Raw genomic sequence first — 18,057 nt, 5'->3', positions numbered from 1 at the left:
GACCGTGATCTGATCACAGGAGGGAGAGGAGACGGAAAATCAGATGGTGACGCCTCCGGCACGCCACCAAGCCAGGGATGAGGGAGACCCGGGACCATGCGGCTGCCCCCGCCCCACCCCGCCGCCTGCCCCAGCCCAGGTCCCAGCCCGGGGGGTGCACCTACCGATGGCCAGCCGCTCCAGGCGCTTGCCGTGCTCCGGCGGGATGGCGTACCTACGAGAGAAGGGGGCACGTCAGATGCCACATCAGTCGTGTGGCCATCGCACGCCGAGGGGGCCCTGGGGCTGCGGCCTCGGAGCGGGAGTGGGAATGAAGTGCAGGCGGGGTAGGCACTGGGAGCAGGGTGGGTGTCAGGGGAGGGCGTCAGGGGAGAAGGCCGCAGTCCTGGGCCTCCACAGACCGCCCTGGCCGCCCCTGATCAGTGGCACCAAACCTGCACGAGGCTTAAGAGGCAAAACCCCAAAAAGCACTGGATGGGAGCTGCGGGGCAGGAGGGGAGACAGGGAGGCCCCCAGCCCCCCCCCCTGCCGTGGCTGCCTCCCTGCCTCCTGCTCCCCCAGGCCCAGGAGCCACCGGGGAAGAAGCCTTAGGAATGAGAATCACCTCATTTGTCACCACTCCCTAAGTTTTATTTTAACACATTTTATATTTGAAAGATTCCTGAGGCTCTGTCATAAATAAGAAAGATGTAACTTTAAAGTTTGCAAACAGATGAAGCCAGAGTGACATCCTCACTAATGCTGTGTGCAGAAGCTGGCCTGCTGGGATGCGGGGACTCTCTCCCCGGTGGGGACAGCCCAGGCAGGGGTGCCGAGGAGCCCCAGCCCAGCTGGCAGGCCACCCCGGACTTGGCAGGATGAAAACTCCATGTCCAAGACAGGCAGACGGAACCGGTGTATGGTTCTTAATGCCACCAAGCACTGAGCGCAGGTCCGTCCGTCTGTCTCAAGGAGGAAGGGGCACAGTAGGGGCTCCGTCTACACAACTACTACACCACACCTGAGTCCTGTCCGGGAGAAATTCCAGGGCTACAGTTCTCGCCCAGGGGTGATCCTGCCCCAGGGGACACAGGGCCATGACTGGGGACATCCGTGGTTGTCAAAACTGCAGGACGAGGTGCCCCTGGCATGGAGGGGGCGGGGCCGGGGATGCTGCTCAGCTCTCACAGCACCCAGGCCAGCCCCGCAGACGGTGACCCTCCCCATGTCCACGGTGCCAAGGGGAGAGACCCTGCGTCAGCACACCTCACGTTCTAGAATGAGTCAGACGCGGGGACACGTGGCGTGGAGCACCCTCCTGCTCCTTCACAGTGCAGGAGGCAGGATGGCAACAGCCCAGGACGTGGAAGCCGGCCCGGACTCTGCAGCTGGCTCAGCCCATTCCAATCGAGAGGGTTATTATTGCTTTTTAATAAAATAAAAGGGGGCAGGGGCAGGAGATAAGGCTGTCTCTAATCTAACAGGATGAAAATAATTAATTTCTGGGCACATGACAGGGCCCTAGAGGAGATGGCACGGTACCTTCGATTCTGTTGTCACTGGAGAATTTTCCACTGTCTGGACAAAGATGAGGTGACTCTTCTTTAAACAGCCTTTTATCACTTACATAAAGACGATAAAGTTAATCCCAATCCCAAACACCTTTGTGGGATTAACATCCCCCCAAACAAGGAAATGAAACATTCCGGTCCTTCTGGGAAGATGCCGGAGGACGGGAGGAACTAATTTATGGCTCTAAGGCTGTGATGATTAATGCAATATCCCCAGCCTACAATGCTGCTTTCACTTAATTACCGCCTGTAATTGGGAGTTGTAAAGATAAGATTAATTGAATCTGGTGGATGTTAAAAGTTTAATACATTGGAACGTGGCTCCTCTGTTATCGGAAAGTACAGACTGCAGGACGCTGGGCTGAGCGCTCAGAAGAGCAGCCCCTGGAGGGATTACAGAGGATGGGTGGACGGGAAGCCGACAGCCACGGGGACTTCTGGGCTCCCACCACTCGGAACAAGCTGGCGACAGCCTCAGGGTGCCGAGAAGCCCCCACGCCAGCGATGTGCCCCAGCTCCCCCCTACCCCGGGGGCTCGGCAAGATGCAAACCTCAGATGTCAGGGGGGCGCCTTACAACACACAGCTCTGAGCGAGCTCGGGGCTGTCTGCCCCAAGGAGGGGAGGTCAGTGAAGGCTCCGTCTGTACGTCTATTAAAACATGCTGGGCCCTTCTGACGGCTGGGAGGAACTCCAGCCCTCTGGGCTGTAGGTTCCCTCAGAGCCCTCTCTCCACACCACGGCCGGCCAGGTGCCCTGGGAGGCCCTCCGCCATGTGGACCCAGGTGAGCTGGCTACAGAGCTAGCTTCCCAACAGGGACAGACCTTTGCCCCTGGAGAGAAGTCCCCCCCAGGCCCCATGGGGCCGCCACAGCAGAGTCCTGCCACCCTCGTCACAGCCCCATCCATCATCACGCCACCTGGTGGGAGCATCCCTGACTCTCGGGCCTGGCTCTGGGAGGGAAGGAGGACACGCAGCCATCTGGGTGGAGCATGTTTGTTCACCAACCCCCAAGGCAGGAGCATCTGTCCAGTCATTATCGAGAAAATTCTTGGGGCCATAAAACAGAGTTGGTTTTATTGGTCACCAACATGGGGGCAATTTGTCTTGCTCCCCAGGACCTCCATCCCCATCACAAGGTCAAACATGACGGCCAAAATCAATCCACCTGGCTGACCTGCAAACCCTCTGGATGTGCAGCCCCAGTCAACCAGTGGCAAAGGGTTCTTGCACGGTTTCCTCAGACAGCCAGCCTCCCCAGGTGCTCTGGTCCAGTCCATTCTGGGTGGCTGGTAGGTGGCTGGCAGGTGGCCTGCCCCTGGCCCTGCTCAGAACCTCCCCTGGCTCCCCCAGTCCCTCTCTATGCCAGCGTGAGGAAACCCCTACAGCAAAGCTGGCATCCCCTCACGTGCTGCTGCACATCAGCCCCGATGCCATCTCCTTGGTCCAACAGCCCAATACCTCCTCCAGGACTGGCCATGACCCACCCCGAGATGGCACCAGCCAACATGCTCGTCCCCCAGGCCTGGGCTGCATCTGGCCGGCCCTCCTGGGTGGGCAACTCATTCTGGGCCAGCAGAGGGGCCCAGAGGGTATGAGGCCCAGCAGGGTCCTTGCTCCTGGCAGCTGCAGTGAGTGTGTCTGAGGGAAGCATCGGCCACAACTCAGACACACAGTGAGTCCCAGTCCTTAGGTGGGCCAGGCAGGAGTCCAGAACTTTCTCCACAGTATTTCTCTCAGGGTCTTTATCTCTGTATTTTACCAGCCCATCCTCCTCTGCACATTCTCACCACTTCTGAACGTTTTACCCAAAGTACTTCCAGGCAACGCTAAACCAGAAAGTCCTGAAAAAGTCGGTACGGTATCCCTGGCAACCACTCCAGGTGCCCCTGCAGAGGCTGCAGCAGGACTCGACAGGCTCCATAAGTCCGGGTTTAATGCCGTGGAATTGCCGAGAAAGCCGAGAGAGACAGATTCAGGCATCATTTGCCAGAAGCCCTTTTTGGAGAGGCAGTTGTCTGCAAACGTCAGGGGGCTTCAGTGAGAAAATAAAACATTTTTAGATCAGGAATAGGGCACATGGGAGGCAAGAGGAGAGACCAGGGCCCCAGGAACCAGGCCCTCGCAGGTGAGCAGACATGATGTACGTGGCACAGCGGTTGAAAGACCACCATTGTCCAGCGGTTTCACGGTTCAAACGACCAACCGACAGGAGAAACACACTTCAGGGTGCTGGTGAACTGCCACACCCACATCCAGACACCGAATTCCAGATGGAAGCGACGCCCAGGTCTGGGGAGGGACCAGATAGGTCCCAGGAAGGTGGGCAGCCCCCAGCTTCACTGTTTCCCGCTCCTTCCTTTACACCTCGAGGTACTTGCAGTGGAGGCGCCCCCTCCAATACGGCCACCCCGGGAAGGCAAAGCTCAAACCCGCGAAGCCGCCCACAAGGCTGGGTCCAGACAGTGCGCAGTCACCTAAGCCCCGGGGCCTGACACACAGGTGAGTCTCTCCTGCCTACAAGAGGCCAGGAGCACATGGTGCAGTGGATGCTAGAGAGGTACGCCATCCGGCCGGCCCTGTGCTCCCGCTCCAAGGCTGAGTCTAAGCCGGGGGCAGAGCCGTCTCGGGGACACAAACGGCTCCAGACGTCAGGAGGCTTCTGTCTGCATAGGTCACAACAGGCCTGGTGGGCCTAATAAAGACACTCCAGGGCTTGTGACACCGGGCAGGTGGCAGGTGCTAGGGTGGCCGGAGGCCTTAGCCTGGCAGCCAGGCAGCTCTTGGGGCCAGATGGGGCTGGACAATTAAAAGGAAATGTGTCCTCTGCGGGCAGGGCTGCTTGCTGGCCAGGGACAGGACGCTTCCATTTTACTGACTCGCCGGCCCGGGAAAGTCTTCCTGTCCGCCGTGGAGGATGCTATTAATAGTGTCATTTTCTTGGTGTTTTGTTTATTCCCCTGGAATGGCTTGATGGATGTGAATAATTATCAGACTATAAAAGCCAGCAAATGTGCTATTTTCTATCGCTCTAAATCATCAAACAAATAAAGTGTGAAACAGCATTTTTGAATATAATTTTCCCCTCTAATGGCTTAGAATTATTATCAAGAACAATGAAAATAAATAAGCAAATGCCTTGTGAGTTAAAAATTAAATGAGTGTGTCACGAAGAGGAACACAGACCATCTTGGAGAGCAGGGACCTGCTCAGGAGCCATTAGTTACAATGACGGTGAGCAGCAGGGCTTGGGGCATGCAGGCCCCCTCCAGCCAGAGGCGTGAGCGCCCGGGGCCACCTGGCCAGGTGGGTGGCAGGATGCCTTGGATGAAGGCATGGGAGCATGGTACCTGCGCGCCCAGCCGACCCCCACCCCTCATGCCCCACCCCATGTGAACAGCCACACGTAACCTTAGAAAGGCAGGTAGAAGGCTGGTCTCTGCCTCGCCTCTCCTGGGCTGTGGACTGGTGACACCAGAGGGATTGCCGCTTCTCAAACCACCAAGCAAACCCACGCTCTTGGGGCAAAGGACGAGCAACGTGAAACTCCGGTGGAAATAAACCCACCCACCCCACAGAGCCCAGGGGCTGCGCCAGCCGCCAACCCTCATCTCCTTGAACTGCTGGCTGCCCCAGGCCGCAGGGCCCTTGCCAGGCGGCCAGCATTTCTATGGTATGGGGTCATTCCCAGCACGCTCCCCCCTGCCTGCTACAAGGGTAACAAGACTTGCTGGGGGCTATGGCTCTCAAATCCCCAACTGCCCTTCTTGCAAGGCCCCTTAGCTTGGAGTCAGGACATGTAACACCGTGGCACTGACGTTCCCCCCCAAGACCCTGCCGGTGACAATCACCCAGCCTGACAGCTTCCACCGCACGAGGCTCCCAGCGATCAGGTGCCGTAATGAGAAGGCTCATCTCCCAGCCTTCTTCTCTGTTGAGGAGCGCGTGCCAGGAGCAGGGGTCCAGCCAGGAGCCCTTTGGAAATGTCAGCTCAGCCTGACGCATGTTGGAGGGTGAGGAAGTTAATTTCACAGTGTGTGCACAAGGCCTGGGCAGACAGGCCCCTGGCCGTTTAACATGCTATAATTACAGAAACAGAAACAAGAAGGCAGAGGCTTCTGCAAGTGCTGAGACCATGTGTCAAGTTGGAGGCCACCTAGCATGAGCAAGCCACCCATACAAGCCCAGGAGGCCACGGTAGGTCCAGGTGCCAGCAGCCCTGTAGGGCCCCCACATGCTGGGCGAGCGGAAAGCCAGTATTACTGCAATCCTCAAACACAAAGCCCCATCTCGGCCCACAGCCCACGCCCGCTCTAGCCACACGCTGGCTGAACAGTTCCAGCTTGCTGCCCTGTGGTCTGGGTGGGCCAAGCAGGACGACCCAGTCACGGCACAGGCTTCCCCATAGGCCTCCTAGGTGCCAGGACACCATCTCTGAGCTGGTTAGCGGAAAAGAGGGGCCCAGAGAAACATGTCATGAGTGGTCACCCCTCATCTGATGACCACTGAGACAAGCCACACCAACTTGGTCTGCTGAAATGCCCAAGCACCTCAGGTGACTTCTGTGACCAGCATTTCACATGTGGTGTGGAAGTTATGCCTCAATAAACCTATTAACAATGCCCCAGCCCTGTGGACACGGGAGTGATGAGTCAGTCCCTGCCCCAGTTTCTGGGCTCAGCGTCACAGATGTTATTTGGCTTTTCGATGTCTTCTGGGCCTTGAACCACAGCATCCAGCAGGTTAATATGAGCCCTGTCAGAGAAGGCAGAAACTTACAGATACCCCCTCTGGAAAAGGCACCAGAACCTGGTGGTTTTACTGAGAGCCCCACAAAACCTTCACACTAAAGGGCCAGTGTCCACTGATGCACATGGTTACCAGACAGCAGGATCAGAACTTCTTCTATGAATCTGGCATATTTTTGAATGAATGAATGAATGAATGAATGGGAAACCCCCATCACCCACACAGAACAAAGACACATAGGAAAATAATGGGCCAGTCTCATACAGCTGCAAAGTCCTAAATAAAATCTTAGAAAATCAGACACCAAAGTGTATTACAAGACCAAGAGGGGTTTATCCCCAGGGTTGCAAAAACAGTCCAACGAATCAAACTCTATGTAAAATTCCAAGCCTTTGGAATATAAAAGTTCTGAGCCAACCAGGCTAGGAGGGATCTCCCATGGTCACAGTTCATGATGAGGCAGGAGAGGCATTCTGGAAAGTCGGGAGCAAGGCAAGCTGCCCGTTATCACAGCACTCATCAGCACACACTGATGACGTTAGCCACTGTCATAGGTCAAGGAGAAAGGTATAAGGACAGTAAAAATTACAAGGAAAGAGATAAACGCTTTTCTTTTAAACACAACCTTCTACTTGGGAAAGCCAAGAACAAGCTGGTAAACGACAGAATGAAGCATTCCGGTAAGGCAGCGGAACAATCGGCGTGAGGAACAGCCTGACATCCTCTGCACCAGAAACATTCACAGCAGGCCACGGAACCCACCAGGGTAGACTCTGCCCTTGTCTGTGGTCCACAGGCAGGGGCTCCTCCTCACAAAGGAGGCCAAACATAAACCTGGGTGTGTTCACGACACAGAATCACAGAGTCTGACCCAGGAGAGCCGGTGCGCATGTCTTCGAAGCAGGCACTGCTCGGTGATGTGACCGCTCACCTGTCCAGAGCAGGAGAGCCACGGGGCATATCACAGGGCCCCTACACCTGTGAGCTAGTCCTTCAGTAAACAAGGCAAGGGGACCACCTTGCGATCTGACACCAGGGCCGGCTGACCTCATGATGCAAGCGTGGTGGGGTCACTATGCTGGGTGTGAGCAGGGTGGCCTTATCACAATGGTTGGGGTGTGCAAGAAGCACTATTAGTAGTCACACGGGGTGGCACGGGTTAACCAGGGCAGAGGGCCACCCCATACAGCAGTCTGGAGAAAGAAAAGATGTTAGAAAAAGGACCCAGCAGACAGACTAAAGAGATGCAAAGTCCAGCACAGATGGAGAGCCTGGGGTCCCTGTGCCCACTGGGACGGGAGGGAGAAGAGCCGTCACCAGCCCGGTCTAGCTGGAAGGGGAGAGGGGGCCCAGCCTAGGGAAGAAGGGGACACCAGGACTCTGTCCCAGACACCCTGGAGAGAAACCAGAGGGCATTTCCAAGTCCCTCCAGCTCCTCTTGGTCATCGCTGCAGTCAAGAGCCCAGCCTGCATTGCACAGCTCCTGCCCCAAGCCAGTGCCTGGAACTCTCTGACGGCAAATGGACTCCTGCCCAATTTCTATCGAGAAATCCCATCTTAACTTCCCAGGAACCTCATTCCATGGAGAGGCAGCCTCCCTCATTTGTCCCAATGCCGGGGCCCCTTTGTGCAACGAATACAAACACTTGCTGGGGAGATAGGATCGGCCAAGGGCCAGGGTGGCTTGTTCCCAGGAAAGAACCGTATTGAGCTCCGGCGGTTTTATCTTTAATGGATCATTTTACGGGACAATAGGCGGTGGAATTCGGTATCTGGCACAGGCAGTGTCAAGGATTTCAAATAATGACATTTTTATTGAAACGCACACAGATAAACAGAGAAAACCGGGAGTCTCCGACGGGATGACCATAGCAAGGATGCCACACGAACTGGCCGACCGGAGAGAGATAAAGGGGGTGCTGCAGGCGGGAGGGGATGCTGAGGCCTCCCGGGGGGCCCTGGGCCCCCACCTCCCCGGCAATGCCCCACAGGAACCAGGGACTCTGAGGCTCCGGGCCAGTTCACATGTGGCCAGTCTACACTAATGAAGAAAGAGACTTTACAAGGCAAGTGGTGCCAAGCCTGCCATTAAATGCTGAACTGGAGGCATCTGATCCCCAAAGCCCCGGTTTATTTTAGACCCGCAAATTATTTTTGTTATGTGACAAGACTGAAACGCCAAGTCACATGAGTGCCTGTTTTTGATGTTTTTAAAGCAGTGGGGGGCCCTTCTCAGGTGAGGCTTCCGGAGGCAGGCACAGAGGATGGGGCATCTAGTCACGGCGGCCAAGGGTGACAGATGCATGGGGACACGGTGCTGACACAGAGCACCTCCATCTCCCTCTTGTAGAGCTGGCCTGGATTTCTGCTCCTACAACAAGCCGGGGGCAGCCTCCCACCGCGCCCACCCCCGCGGCCCACAGGCCAGCCGCTCTGGCCCCCAGACTCCTGGGGCGGCGGTGGCAGTGTGTGCTGGAGCAGGGACACCCCCTGATGAGCTTGTGTTGAAACACGCAGACGGTCTGAACAGGAAGGGGCAGGGACGGGTCTGAGAGCCCAAGAGCCTGAAAGGACAGGGCTGCTGGCACAAGAGCCAACAATCACAGTTCCCTTTCATCTGCAGCCGGAAGGGACTCCACAGGCCAGTGTGGGCTACCCCAACCCGTAGCAGCAGGAGCCCAGGATGTGGCAATAAGCTGGTTGGGGCCTGGGAGGGTGGCTGGAGTCCTGCCCTCTCCTCGGGCTGCGAGCAGCCAGGGCGTCTTCCACGTGGGGAGGCTCAGGTCTTGTAACATGACTCCCCACGTCCTGGACCTGCGTCCATCGTCACACACACCCACAGAGCAAGGCTGACAGTGAGGCCCCAGGAACCGGAGGACCGGCCATGGGCTCTCCCGAGCCACACCAGAGGCGGCCCTGGGTCTCGGACTTGTGCTCTTAACTACAGGACTGGTTTTGGGGAGCACGCAGGTTACACCATCTTTACAAACAGGTCCCCGGAGGCTGTAAGACCTGTGAGTGAGACCACGTGAGTCTCAGCCTACCGTCCAGGAGGCGAAGGCCACAGGGCACTCGGGGTCACTCCCGGGGTCACTCCAGGCGCTGGGGCTTCAGGGAGGGCTAAGCTTCTGCATGGGCTGAGCTGCCCCAGGGAGCTCCGGTTCTGGCGATGACAGGAGGTCTGGTTCTGGCGATGCGGGCGCGGTGCTGCCCGGCCCAGCCCATGGCCGCCCCGCTCCGTCCGCAGGCCACAGGCCTCTCCACTCCTGCTGCTGTGCTAACGTGAAGGGGGAGCACATTCACAGCCAGATTTTTAAGCAAAGTCGACAAAGACTCCTTCTCTCTGTACTCACAGATTTGCAGGAATCTCCCTTCAGAGGAGCCGAAATCTGCCGACAGCAACCTCCCCAGCATGAGAGAAATTTGCCATGGAAACCAGACCCTGCATGCAGACCCCGAATCTCTGATGGCTCGTCTATGGCAACGGGCGGGGGGAGGCGACTGCCGGCCAGGCTGGCCTCGGCCTCTGCAGCGGGAGGAGGGGGCCCCACCAACAGCCGCAAACTCTCCGGCTCGGGCAGCTTCCCGTCCAGACCCTGCCGGGTGGCAGGATCTCAGGATGGGAATTCACGTCCAGCGACATTTCCAACAGAAGAACCAACAGCTTCTTAGAGCAGTGGGCAGAGAGAGGACTCCGGCCAGGGAGCAGGCGCTCAGGCGCCCTAAAGCAAAAACCCTGTGTCTCCTGATGCAGGCCAGTGCACGTCGCCACTCTTTGAACAAAAGACTCCAAAGTGAAGGGCCATCTGCTCCTGCCAGACCAAGCCAGCAAGGTTGTGCGACAGGCCAGCGAGGTCTGTGTCCCTGAGTGGGAGACAGAAGATGGTGTCGCCCAGTGGAGCAGAAGGGCACTAGCCTGACCTGCTGGCCCCAGGCCCCCACGTCCTAGCCCTGGGCCTGCCCTCCCAGCTGACGTGTCCTTCTTGCTGAGGTGTGGCTGAGTGGAGGAACTCCTCCACCAACAACCTTCCAGCCCACGTGCCTGGGCTGGCTGCCCGCCCTCCAGCTAGGCCCTCTCACGGGCTGCCCGGCTTGGTCTCTTCCATGGGCTTCAGTCCTACGGGCTTCCCTGACCCCATCTGGAGACTCCTGGTCACCCCCCAGCCTGGCCCTGCTCTGGGGGCGTGGGGCCACACCGTAAGCTCACTGAACCTTCGTCTCCTGGACGGTAGGTGTGGTTCATGCTGGACTCACAGTGGGCACCCCATCAGGACGTGAGCTAACTCACAACACCACCTCTGTTCACTACCCACATGGTGATAAAGCATCGTTCACCCACCCCTCTCCTTTCTCCTCCCAGACCTATAGCTGGACACTTCCCAGGCTCCCTGGTTTTAAGTGAGGCCATGGGACCAGACACCAGCCAGCAAAAGGTGAGCAGAAGCCTGGGGCGCTGCCTCCTGTACCCACTCATCAAAATTTCTAGAACATGTCCTCCCTCTTACCTCACCTGGACACCCAGCATGACCTCCGCCAAAGCCACGTGCTCAAGACGGCAGGACATGTGCCAGCCTGGGTCTCCAATTCCCGTCTCCATCTCCCCTTCAGCTCGACAAGGCCTGATTCGGCGACTGTTGTGGGGACCCGGTAAGAAAAGAGTCCTTTCACTTCCACACCTTCAAGTCCTGGCCACCTTTGCCATCTGGGACACACCCGGTCTCCGAAGCCGAGTGGCCACCCCTCCTGATGCGAGGGGCAGGGTGGAGCAGTGGCAGTAAAGGCAGGCTGGGCCCCAGCCCCACCACCTCCGAGCTCCACGGCCTGAGCAGGTGTCTGGCCAACCTGGCCTCACCTGCACAGGAGGGCGGTGCGTGGCCACAACCAGAGAGGGGTCAGTGGGAGCACAGCCAGGAGCACCGCCCGCGGCCACTGCTGATGTCAGGATCGCTCAGTGCCCTCCTCGGGTGTAGTACCGCACTTCATACATGAGCATCAGGTGAAAACGCTAAAGCGGTGTGTGCAGTTGGCCCAGAGCAGAAACAGCCCAAGTGCCCATCGCCAGTGAACAGATGAACAGACGGAGGCAGAGTCGTACGCAGAAAACCCTCCAGCTGCAGTAATAAATGAAGTCCTGCCACGTGGAACAGGGTGCGTCTTCCCCACGAACTCCCAGAAGGAACACAAGGTACAAATAAGTCTATTTGTAGGGCCCTCAAATCTGGCTGCCACTCAGCCCCGTCGCCCGGGTCCACAGACACACGCAGGAAAAGGACCCATAAAAGCAGCAACATGAGCCCCATCAAGTCAGGAGGAGGAGGAGTCAGAAGGACGGTGGTTGGCTCTTGGCAGGGAGGGAGCTGTAAAGGAGGGGCACGGGGTGGGCGGTGGGGCAGGTTCATTCCCTGACACGTCAGGGGTACACGAGGGTTCACCATGGAGTCACCGGATGAACGGCACATAGATACGTATCTTTGGGGTGTGTACGTATTTTGCATGCTCCTCCACACCGCGATACAGTCCACAACGAAGGCATCATGACAGACACTGTTCTCAGATGCCCCTAAGGCACCAGGCCGCCGCTCACAGTTACTCCAACTGTGCTGGAGTTGGTGCTGCCGTGAGGGGTTTTGCTGTTGTAACTAAGGCCCCTGTCGGCAGACACTAACATAGGGAGATGAGTCTGGTGGGTCAGACCTAAGCAGGTGAGCCCTCAAGTCCCAGGTGCCAGTGGGAGGGGATCCCAAGCTGGCCTTGATGGAGGGAGACACATGGCAAGACCTGAGCGACTTCTAGATGCCGACAGCAGCCCAGAGCTGGCAGCCAGCAAGGACGTGGTACCTCACTCCAACCTCTGCAAGGAACAGAACTCTGCCAATGACCTGAGACCAGAAGTGGACCTTCCCCAGAGCCCGCCGACACTTCGATCCCAGCCTCGGAGAGCCTGACCCAGCTGGCCCACGCCTCGGTTCTGACCTATGGAACTGTGAGCCCCTCAATGCAGCCCACAAGCCCACTGGTTGGTCACACAGCACCAGAAAAGCAAAACTGCCTCAACTCCAGGTTAGGAGAAAAGAAACAGATCAAAAAATCCCTGGCAAGAGGCTCACGTCCAATCACCGTGGCCACTGACACGAGGCTGCTCTGTTCTCTATTCTTTTCCCGTCTCTGATAGTGGCAGTTTCTTTTGTTTGTGTAAGAGGCCACTTGAAACAGAACAGCATGGAAACTGGAAGAGTGACCCTGCAGGAAGACAGCTGCCCACCCACCCCAGCCAGGGGACCAAGGCCAACGTCCGTGGTGACAAGCCACAGTGACAGCACCCTCCCCCGAGACAGCCCCAGGAGGAGGGCACTTCACTCCGGGTTCTTCCTCCCAAAACCCATCACCCTGGCCTCGCCATGAGAAAAAGCCCAGACAGACCCAAGGAAGGGATTTCCTACAAAAGCCCTGCCCCATCCTCCACGTAACCGTCAAGGGGCATCAGACACAAGGAAAGTCTGAGAAGCTGTCTCAGCCCGGAGAAGCCTGAGGAGATGTGACGCCTACATGTCCTAGGGGATGCTGGGACCAAAGAGGGACATCGGGGAAACTGAGGAAATAGGAATAAATTGACTTTGCTTACTAGGAATGTATCAACACTGGTCCATTGAGCACAACAGCACCCCAGCCTGAGCGCAGAGCTCAGTGGGAAATCAGAGTGGGCTTAGGTGACGCTTGGACTAACTCCTCAGTGTTTCTATAAATCTCAAACAGTTCTTTATTTTTTTTTTAAGATTTTATTTATTTATTCATAGAGACAGAGAGGCAGAGACACAGGCAGAGGGAGAAGCAGGCATCATACAGAGAGCCTGACGTGGGACTCGATCCAGCGTCTCCAGGATCACGCCCTGGGCTGATCCCAGGCGGCGCTAAACTGCTGTGCCACCGGGGCTGCCCTCAAACAGTTCTTTAAAAAAGAGTCTTTTTTCAAAGTATGCACCCAAAACGGTGTGTAAAGAGGCCGGTGACAAACACAGGAGGCAGAAGGAGAGTGGCCACAGCGGAGCGTTTGCCTGGGGTGGCCTCCGACGCCAGGAGCCCGGCTCCCGAAGCCCCACAGCCGCGGCCCGGGCTCGTGGCGAGGCGTCACTCGGTCTGCAGCAGCACAAGAACCCCCGGCCGCTCTCACTGGCTGTTCGAGGAGAGCATATGGTGAGATTTTTCCTTAGCAGAAGGCTGACCTTCCTCTGCTTAGCGCGATGTTAAAATCACTTTGCATTCCCTGAACAAACACCAACTGTGTCTGTCCCCGCCAGCACGCCGCGAGATGCAAGGAGCCAGCCCACGGGCACGGATCCCGCCACCTGCCGAGCAGAGCCTCCCGGGGAGAGCACCCCGAGAGCGCCAGCTTTCCCGGGTCCTCTGATCCACCCCGAGCGGCCCCCTGGCATGTGCCCTCACACGACATGCTGTCAGGTGTTGCCGGAGTGGTGCCAGGCGATTAGACTAGGGTGGGTGACGCTGGAAAAAGTGAATCAGACACATGGAATGATCTGGAATTTGCACTGCGCTGCACCACGCCACGAAGAGCTCTCCAGAACGGCCTGTTGTCCTCGCCGTGGTAATCGACGACACAGCCCTATGCTCACAGTCTGGTGACACCTCATACCCCAGTTTGAGACGCCAAGGTCTGACTTTCCCAGCATCAGCAGTTAATTCTCTGATGCCAAAATCAGCTTTCAGGGTTTTTTTTTTTTAGGTTTACTACACAACCCTGATGAGCAGAGGGCTGTGGTTCTGATAAAGAAGTGGGGTCAAGGGCTCTACAAAGCCCGGGAAGGGACCCAGGCTGGGGGGGTAACACAGCTATCACCCCGCCAGCTCCCTGCGCACAGGCCCTCCTGGCCAGGGTGTGAAACTACGGATCCTAACGTGGCGCAGTGCCATGATACCAAGCTCCAGAGTGCATGGTACAAAACCCAACTGGAAGCAAAAGCTCCGGCCAGGGCCCCCCATGGCTATGGGGAAGGTGGGGAAGTGGCTCTAGTGACCTCCTGGAGTTCCAGGTCCCAGGTCTTCTGGGCACAATCCAGTGGGGGTTCTCCGGAGGACAGGCTCATGCTGCCTGCGTGAGGACACGCTTTCCCATCTCTTCTATGATGCACTCACCACGCACATGACAAGGGCACATGGTCACATGTGTGCAGACATGGCACACATGTCTGCACACACCCCAGGGGACCAGACACCACAGACTGCCCAGCTCAGAGAGGCTCCAGGATGCAGGACTTCCGGCTCAGAGGCCAGGGAAGTCACACCGGTCGCCCCACCACACACAGGCCCCATGGAAGGGGACAGCGGGCACACAGGTCAGGCACATCAGAACAAAGGGCAATCAGCTCTGCTGCCGTGGTCACCGTCCCAAGAGGAGAGTCTGCAAGAAGGACCAAGACAGCTCTCCCTGCCGGCCCTTGGCCCCAGGCATCCAACAGGGAAGCCGGGCGTCACCAAAGGCCCAGCAGCAGGCAGCACAGGCCCCGACCCGGAACCAACAGGCCAGGAAGCTGGGCCTCAGCAGGTCTAGCTCAGCGCTCTCAGGGCCTCAGTGGGCCATTTGGGACATAGTCATCTTCATCCAGAAGGGGCTCCCTCTGCGGAGAGGGGGCTGGGCCCCACCAGGGAACTCCTCCAGGGGCCTGTCTGGGACAAGGCCTCGAGGCCCGAGGGCAGACTCCGGCCGCAGGGCCCGGCCACTCTGCAAACAGATCCCAGCTCGCGGCGGGGAGCAGTCACGGGCCCCGAGAGCAGGACTCCGCAGCCCAGCGCGCAGACCCACACGCCGGGCGATCCACCTCACCACCTTCTCTACGACCTTCTCGTCGCCGGGGTTCTGACTCCTCTTGCCTCCGTGGGAATCTGCTCCCAGGGGAACTTCCTGCTCTGAGACACTCCTTCTGTTGCTGTCTCTGTCACCCTCGCGCAGGACCGGGGCTGAGGAAAGCGGAGCCTGGCCAGGTTCCCCAGCATGCTAACGAGGCACAGATGGAGCTGCCTTCCTTCCGGCAGCCTGGTGGGTCTTTTCCATCCAGCCTCCCCAGGCACGGCGGTCACACTGAGCTGCCACGGGGCTCTGTCCCCAGATGCCCAAATGGGGGTTTGGCACGGGGGGTGGAGGGTGGGGGTGTCTATTTCCCCCTTCTGCATCTTGCGCAGGTGACAGGACCCGGTGCTGGGAAACTGAGTTACTAAAGCCAATCTGTGAAGCTGTCAGACTCCTACCAACCGCTATCCGTATCTGTGCTGAGCCAAGCCCCCCTGACACCCAGGGGCTCTCATGGGCCAGAGCCAGGCAGCTGGGAGGAGTTACTCCTGTCACCGGATGAGGGGCTCTTCTGGTCCCCACCAAGCTGGGCGCTCAGAAGCCAAGAAGTCTCCAAGCCTTCTCCTGGTACCTCCTCCGTCAGGTGCTCGCCCTCTCCACCGTGGGCCTCCGGGGCTGCGGCCCAGGGCAGCCTCACTGGGCTCCATCCACTATCTGGACTTCCCGTCCCGGGCTCCCTGGAGACCACACCGAGGCCCTCTAGGGCCAAGCTCCGACAGTGTGGTCCAGCAGTGCCACCTGCAGCCAGGCACTGGGGAGCCTGCTTTGGACACAGGAGGAGGCCGGGAGGCTCACTGGGAGGGATTAACGTGTGCAAAAGGAACTGCACCTGGGAGGTGGGTTGATGCAGCCTCAGGTGGGCCTGAGGGAGGCCCTAAGGGCCCCAGCCAGGTAGGCGCACAGCCAAGGGCCAAGGGAGCAGCCCAGCAGCCCCCTTCCCCAAAAGAGCCTTGCTCCACCTCCCTGGGCAACCGTCCCACTCATTCCGGGCGCGGCACGTCCAGCCTCGCCCCCACGCTGTGGCCAGAGAACAGGTATCACGGGAGCTGACCAGCATCCGCACCCACCACGCTCTTCCCTCCTGGTGCCCCACGGCTGGGAGCACATGCCCTCAAATGCACACATGTACCCACACGTGCAACACACACACTGTGCACGCTCCACACGTGTGCATGCGCACGCACACAGGCCCACACGGTACCGCGCGGGCGGAGATGGCTGTGCCCGCAGGGAGTCAGGCTTCCCCGCAACAAAGGAAAGGCCGCCCAGGCCCTCTCCCGAGGAACTCCCCTGAGGGAAAGCACCAAAGAGAAACCCTAGGTGGGGCTGCATCAAAAGGAGAAATTCTCAGCGCGCCCAGTGCCCTGCACACCCCGGCTTCTTAAAGGTCAGAGAGGTGGAGTTCCAGTACCATCCCCACCACCACCCCCTTCACCCCCTCTGCTCTGCAGGATCCGCTCATTGCACCCAGGACTGTGCATGAGCAGAGCAGGCCCCATGCCCTTTGGGGGAGCATGACCTGAGCCACCCTCTCCCCAGCCCCCCTGCAGGGAGCCTGTGTGAGTGCACATGCGTGCACGAGTGAATGCACATGCATGGCACATGCGCATGCAGGCAGGCCTATGGTACACGTGTGCATCTGAGGACGTGCTCCCTGCCACGGGGGCCCAGGAGGACCTGAAAGACCACGCCCCAGGCGAATGGGAGCAGTTGGGTGGGGGGGCGCTGTGGAAACCGCGAGAAAACTGCTGGGGACACAGCTCTGAAGGGATGCTGCTGAGTCACAGGCCTGAGGGCCAAGGTTGGGGCCCAGGCAAACACCCTGCAGGGAGTGCTGGCTGTCCCCACCTCTGGGAGGCCTGTCCTCCACCTCCCCCCCGCCCCGCCCCGCACACCCGGAAGCTGCAGGGAGAACAGGAGGCGACGCTGCCGGGAACGCTGTGTGCGCTGCTGCATCTGAACAACGAGCTGGGCCAGGTGGGGGGGGGGGGTCTTTCCTACGTCTTGTATCTCCCCACCTGAGTCACAGGGCCTAGGGCCTAGGTCGTGCGGGAGTGGCTGTGAGGGCCGCTGGTGGAGTGGCCCCAGGATGGCAGTTCCACTCCCCGCCCCGATGCTGAGCCCCCCCCACCCCCCCCACCCCGCTCCGGCACGGCCCTGCGGCCTGAGCCACCGAATCTGTGCAGAATCCCACGGCCGTCCCCGCGTGCCCAGGCCCACTCGCTGACCCACCAGGCCCCGGGAAGGCTGAGTTGCAAGTGCCAGGTCTATTTTAAATCCCCATCTCAAAAGGGATTTTGAAGCTCTCAAACGCTTCGGATATTCTTAGCCTTGCTGCCTGAGAGCACCACCTAATGCCGGCCTTTTGAAGCAATTCCACGCTTTTATCGACACCAGGCTGTTCATGCCGCTGTGACACACAAATCACACTACCAAAGTAGCAACAGACTCAGAAAGGCTTCATAAAACGCTGTAAACCTGAGGACGTCGACACTTAAAAAAAAAAAAAAAATGCTACCGAAATACTCGGAAATGGTTGCAATTAAGCTGCTGCAGACGCAAGAGGCACAACGCAGTCAGGGAGACAGGCACGTGAGCGCCGTCTGCGGGGAGCAGCCCCCAGGGCCCCGGGCAAGGGCCAGGAGCAGCGGTGCCACACAGTGGCCCCCCAAGCCACCCCAGTCCAGGGACCAGAGGCACCTCACCCACCCCCGGGGTCTCAGCCTTGAGAACCAGTTCCCATGGAGATGTTACCGGCACCCAGACAGGCAGAGGCCCCTCTCGGCCAGGCCCCTGCTGGGGGCTAGGGACCTGGGTGGGGGGGCACAGGGGAGGAGACCGAGGGCCCTGCCCTCACAGGGTACAGGGAGATTCACCAAAGTCACACGGAGCTAGTAT

General features: G+C 58.6%; 1 protein-coding gene across 1 annotated transcript in view; it reads right to left on the bottom strand.

Annotated features, from left to right (window-relative positions):
- Positions 1-18,057, bottom strand: part of KDM4B (lysine demethylase 4B) — a 138,005-nt gene that overhangs the window by 55,412 nt on the left and 64,536 nt on the right. Inside the window, 1 exon segment of the mRNA XM_041761091.1 lies at positions 165-214. Coding sequence (XP_041617025.1) covers positions 165-214 — 50 coding nt within the window.

Source organism: Vulpes lagopus, chromosome 7 (assembly GCF_018345385.1).
Source record: "Vulpes lagopus strain Blue_001 chromosome 7, ASM1834538v1, whole genome shotgun sequence".
Classification (NCBI taxonomy): domain Eukaryota; kingdom Metazoa; phylum Chordata; class Mammalia; order Carnivora; family Canidae; genus Vulpes; species Vulpes lagopus.
Note: the sequence above shows the minus strand (reverse complement) of the source record. Positions and strands in the feature narration are given on the sequence as shown.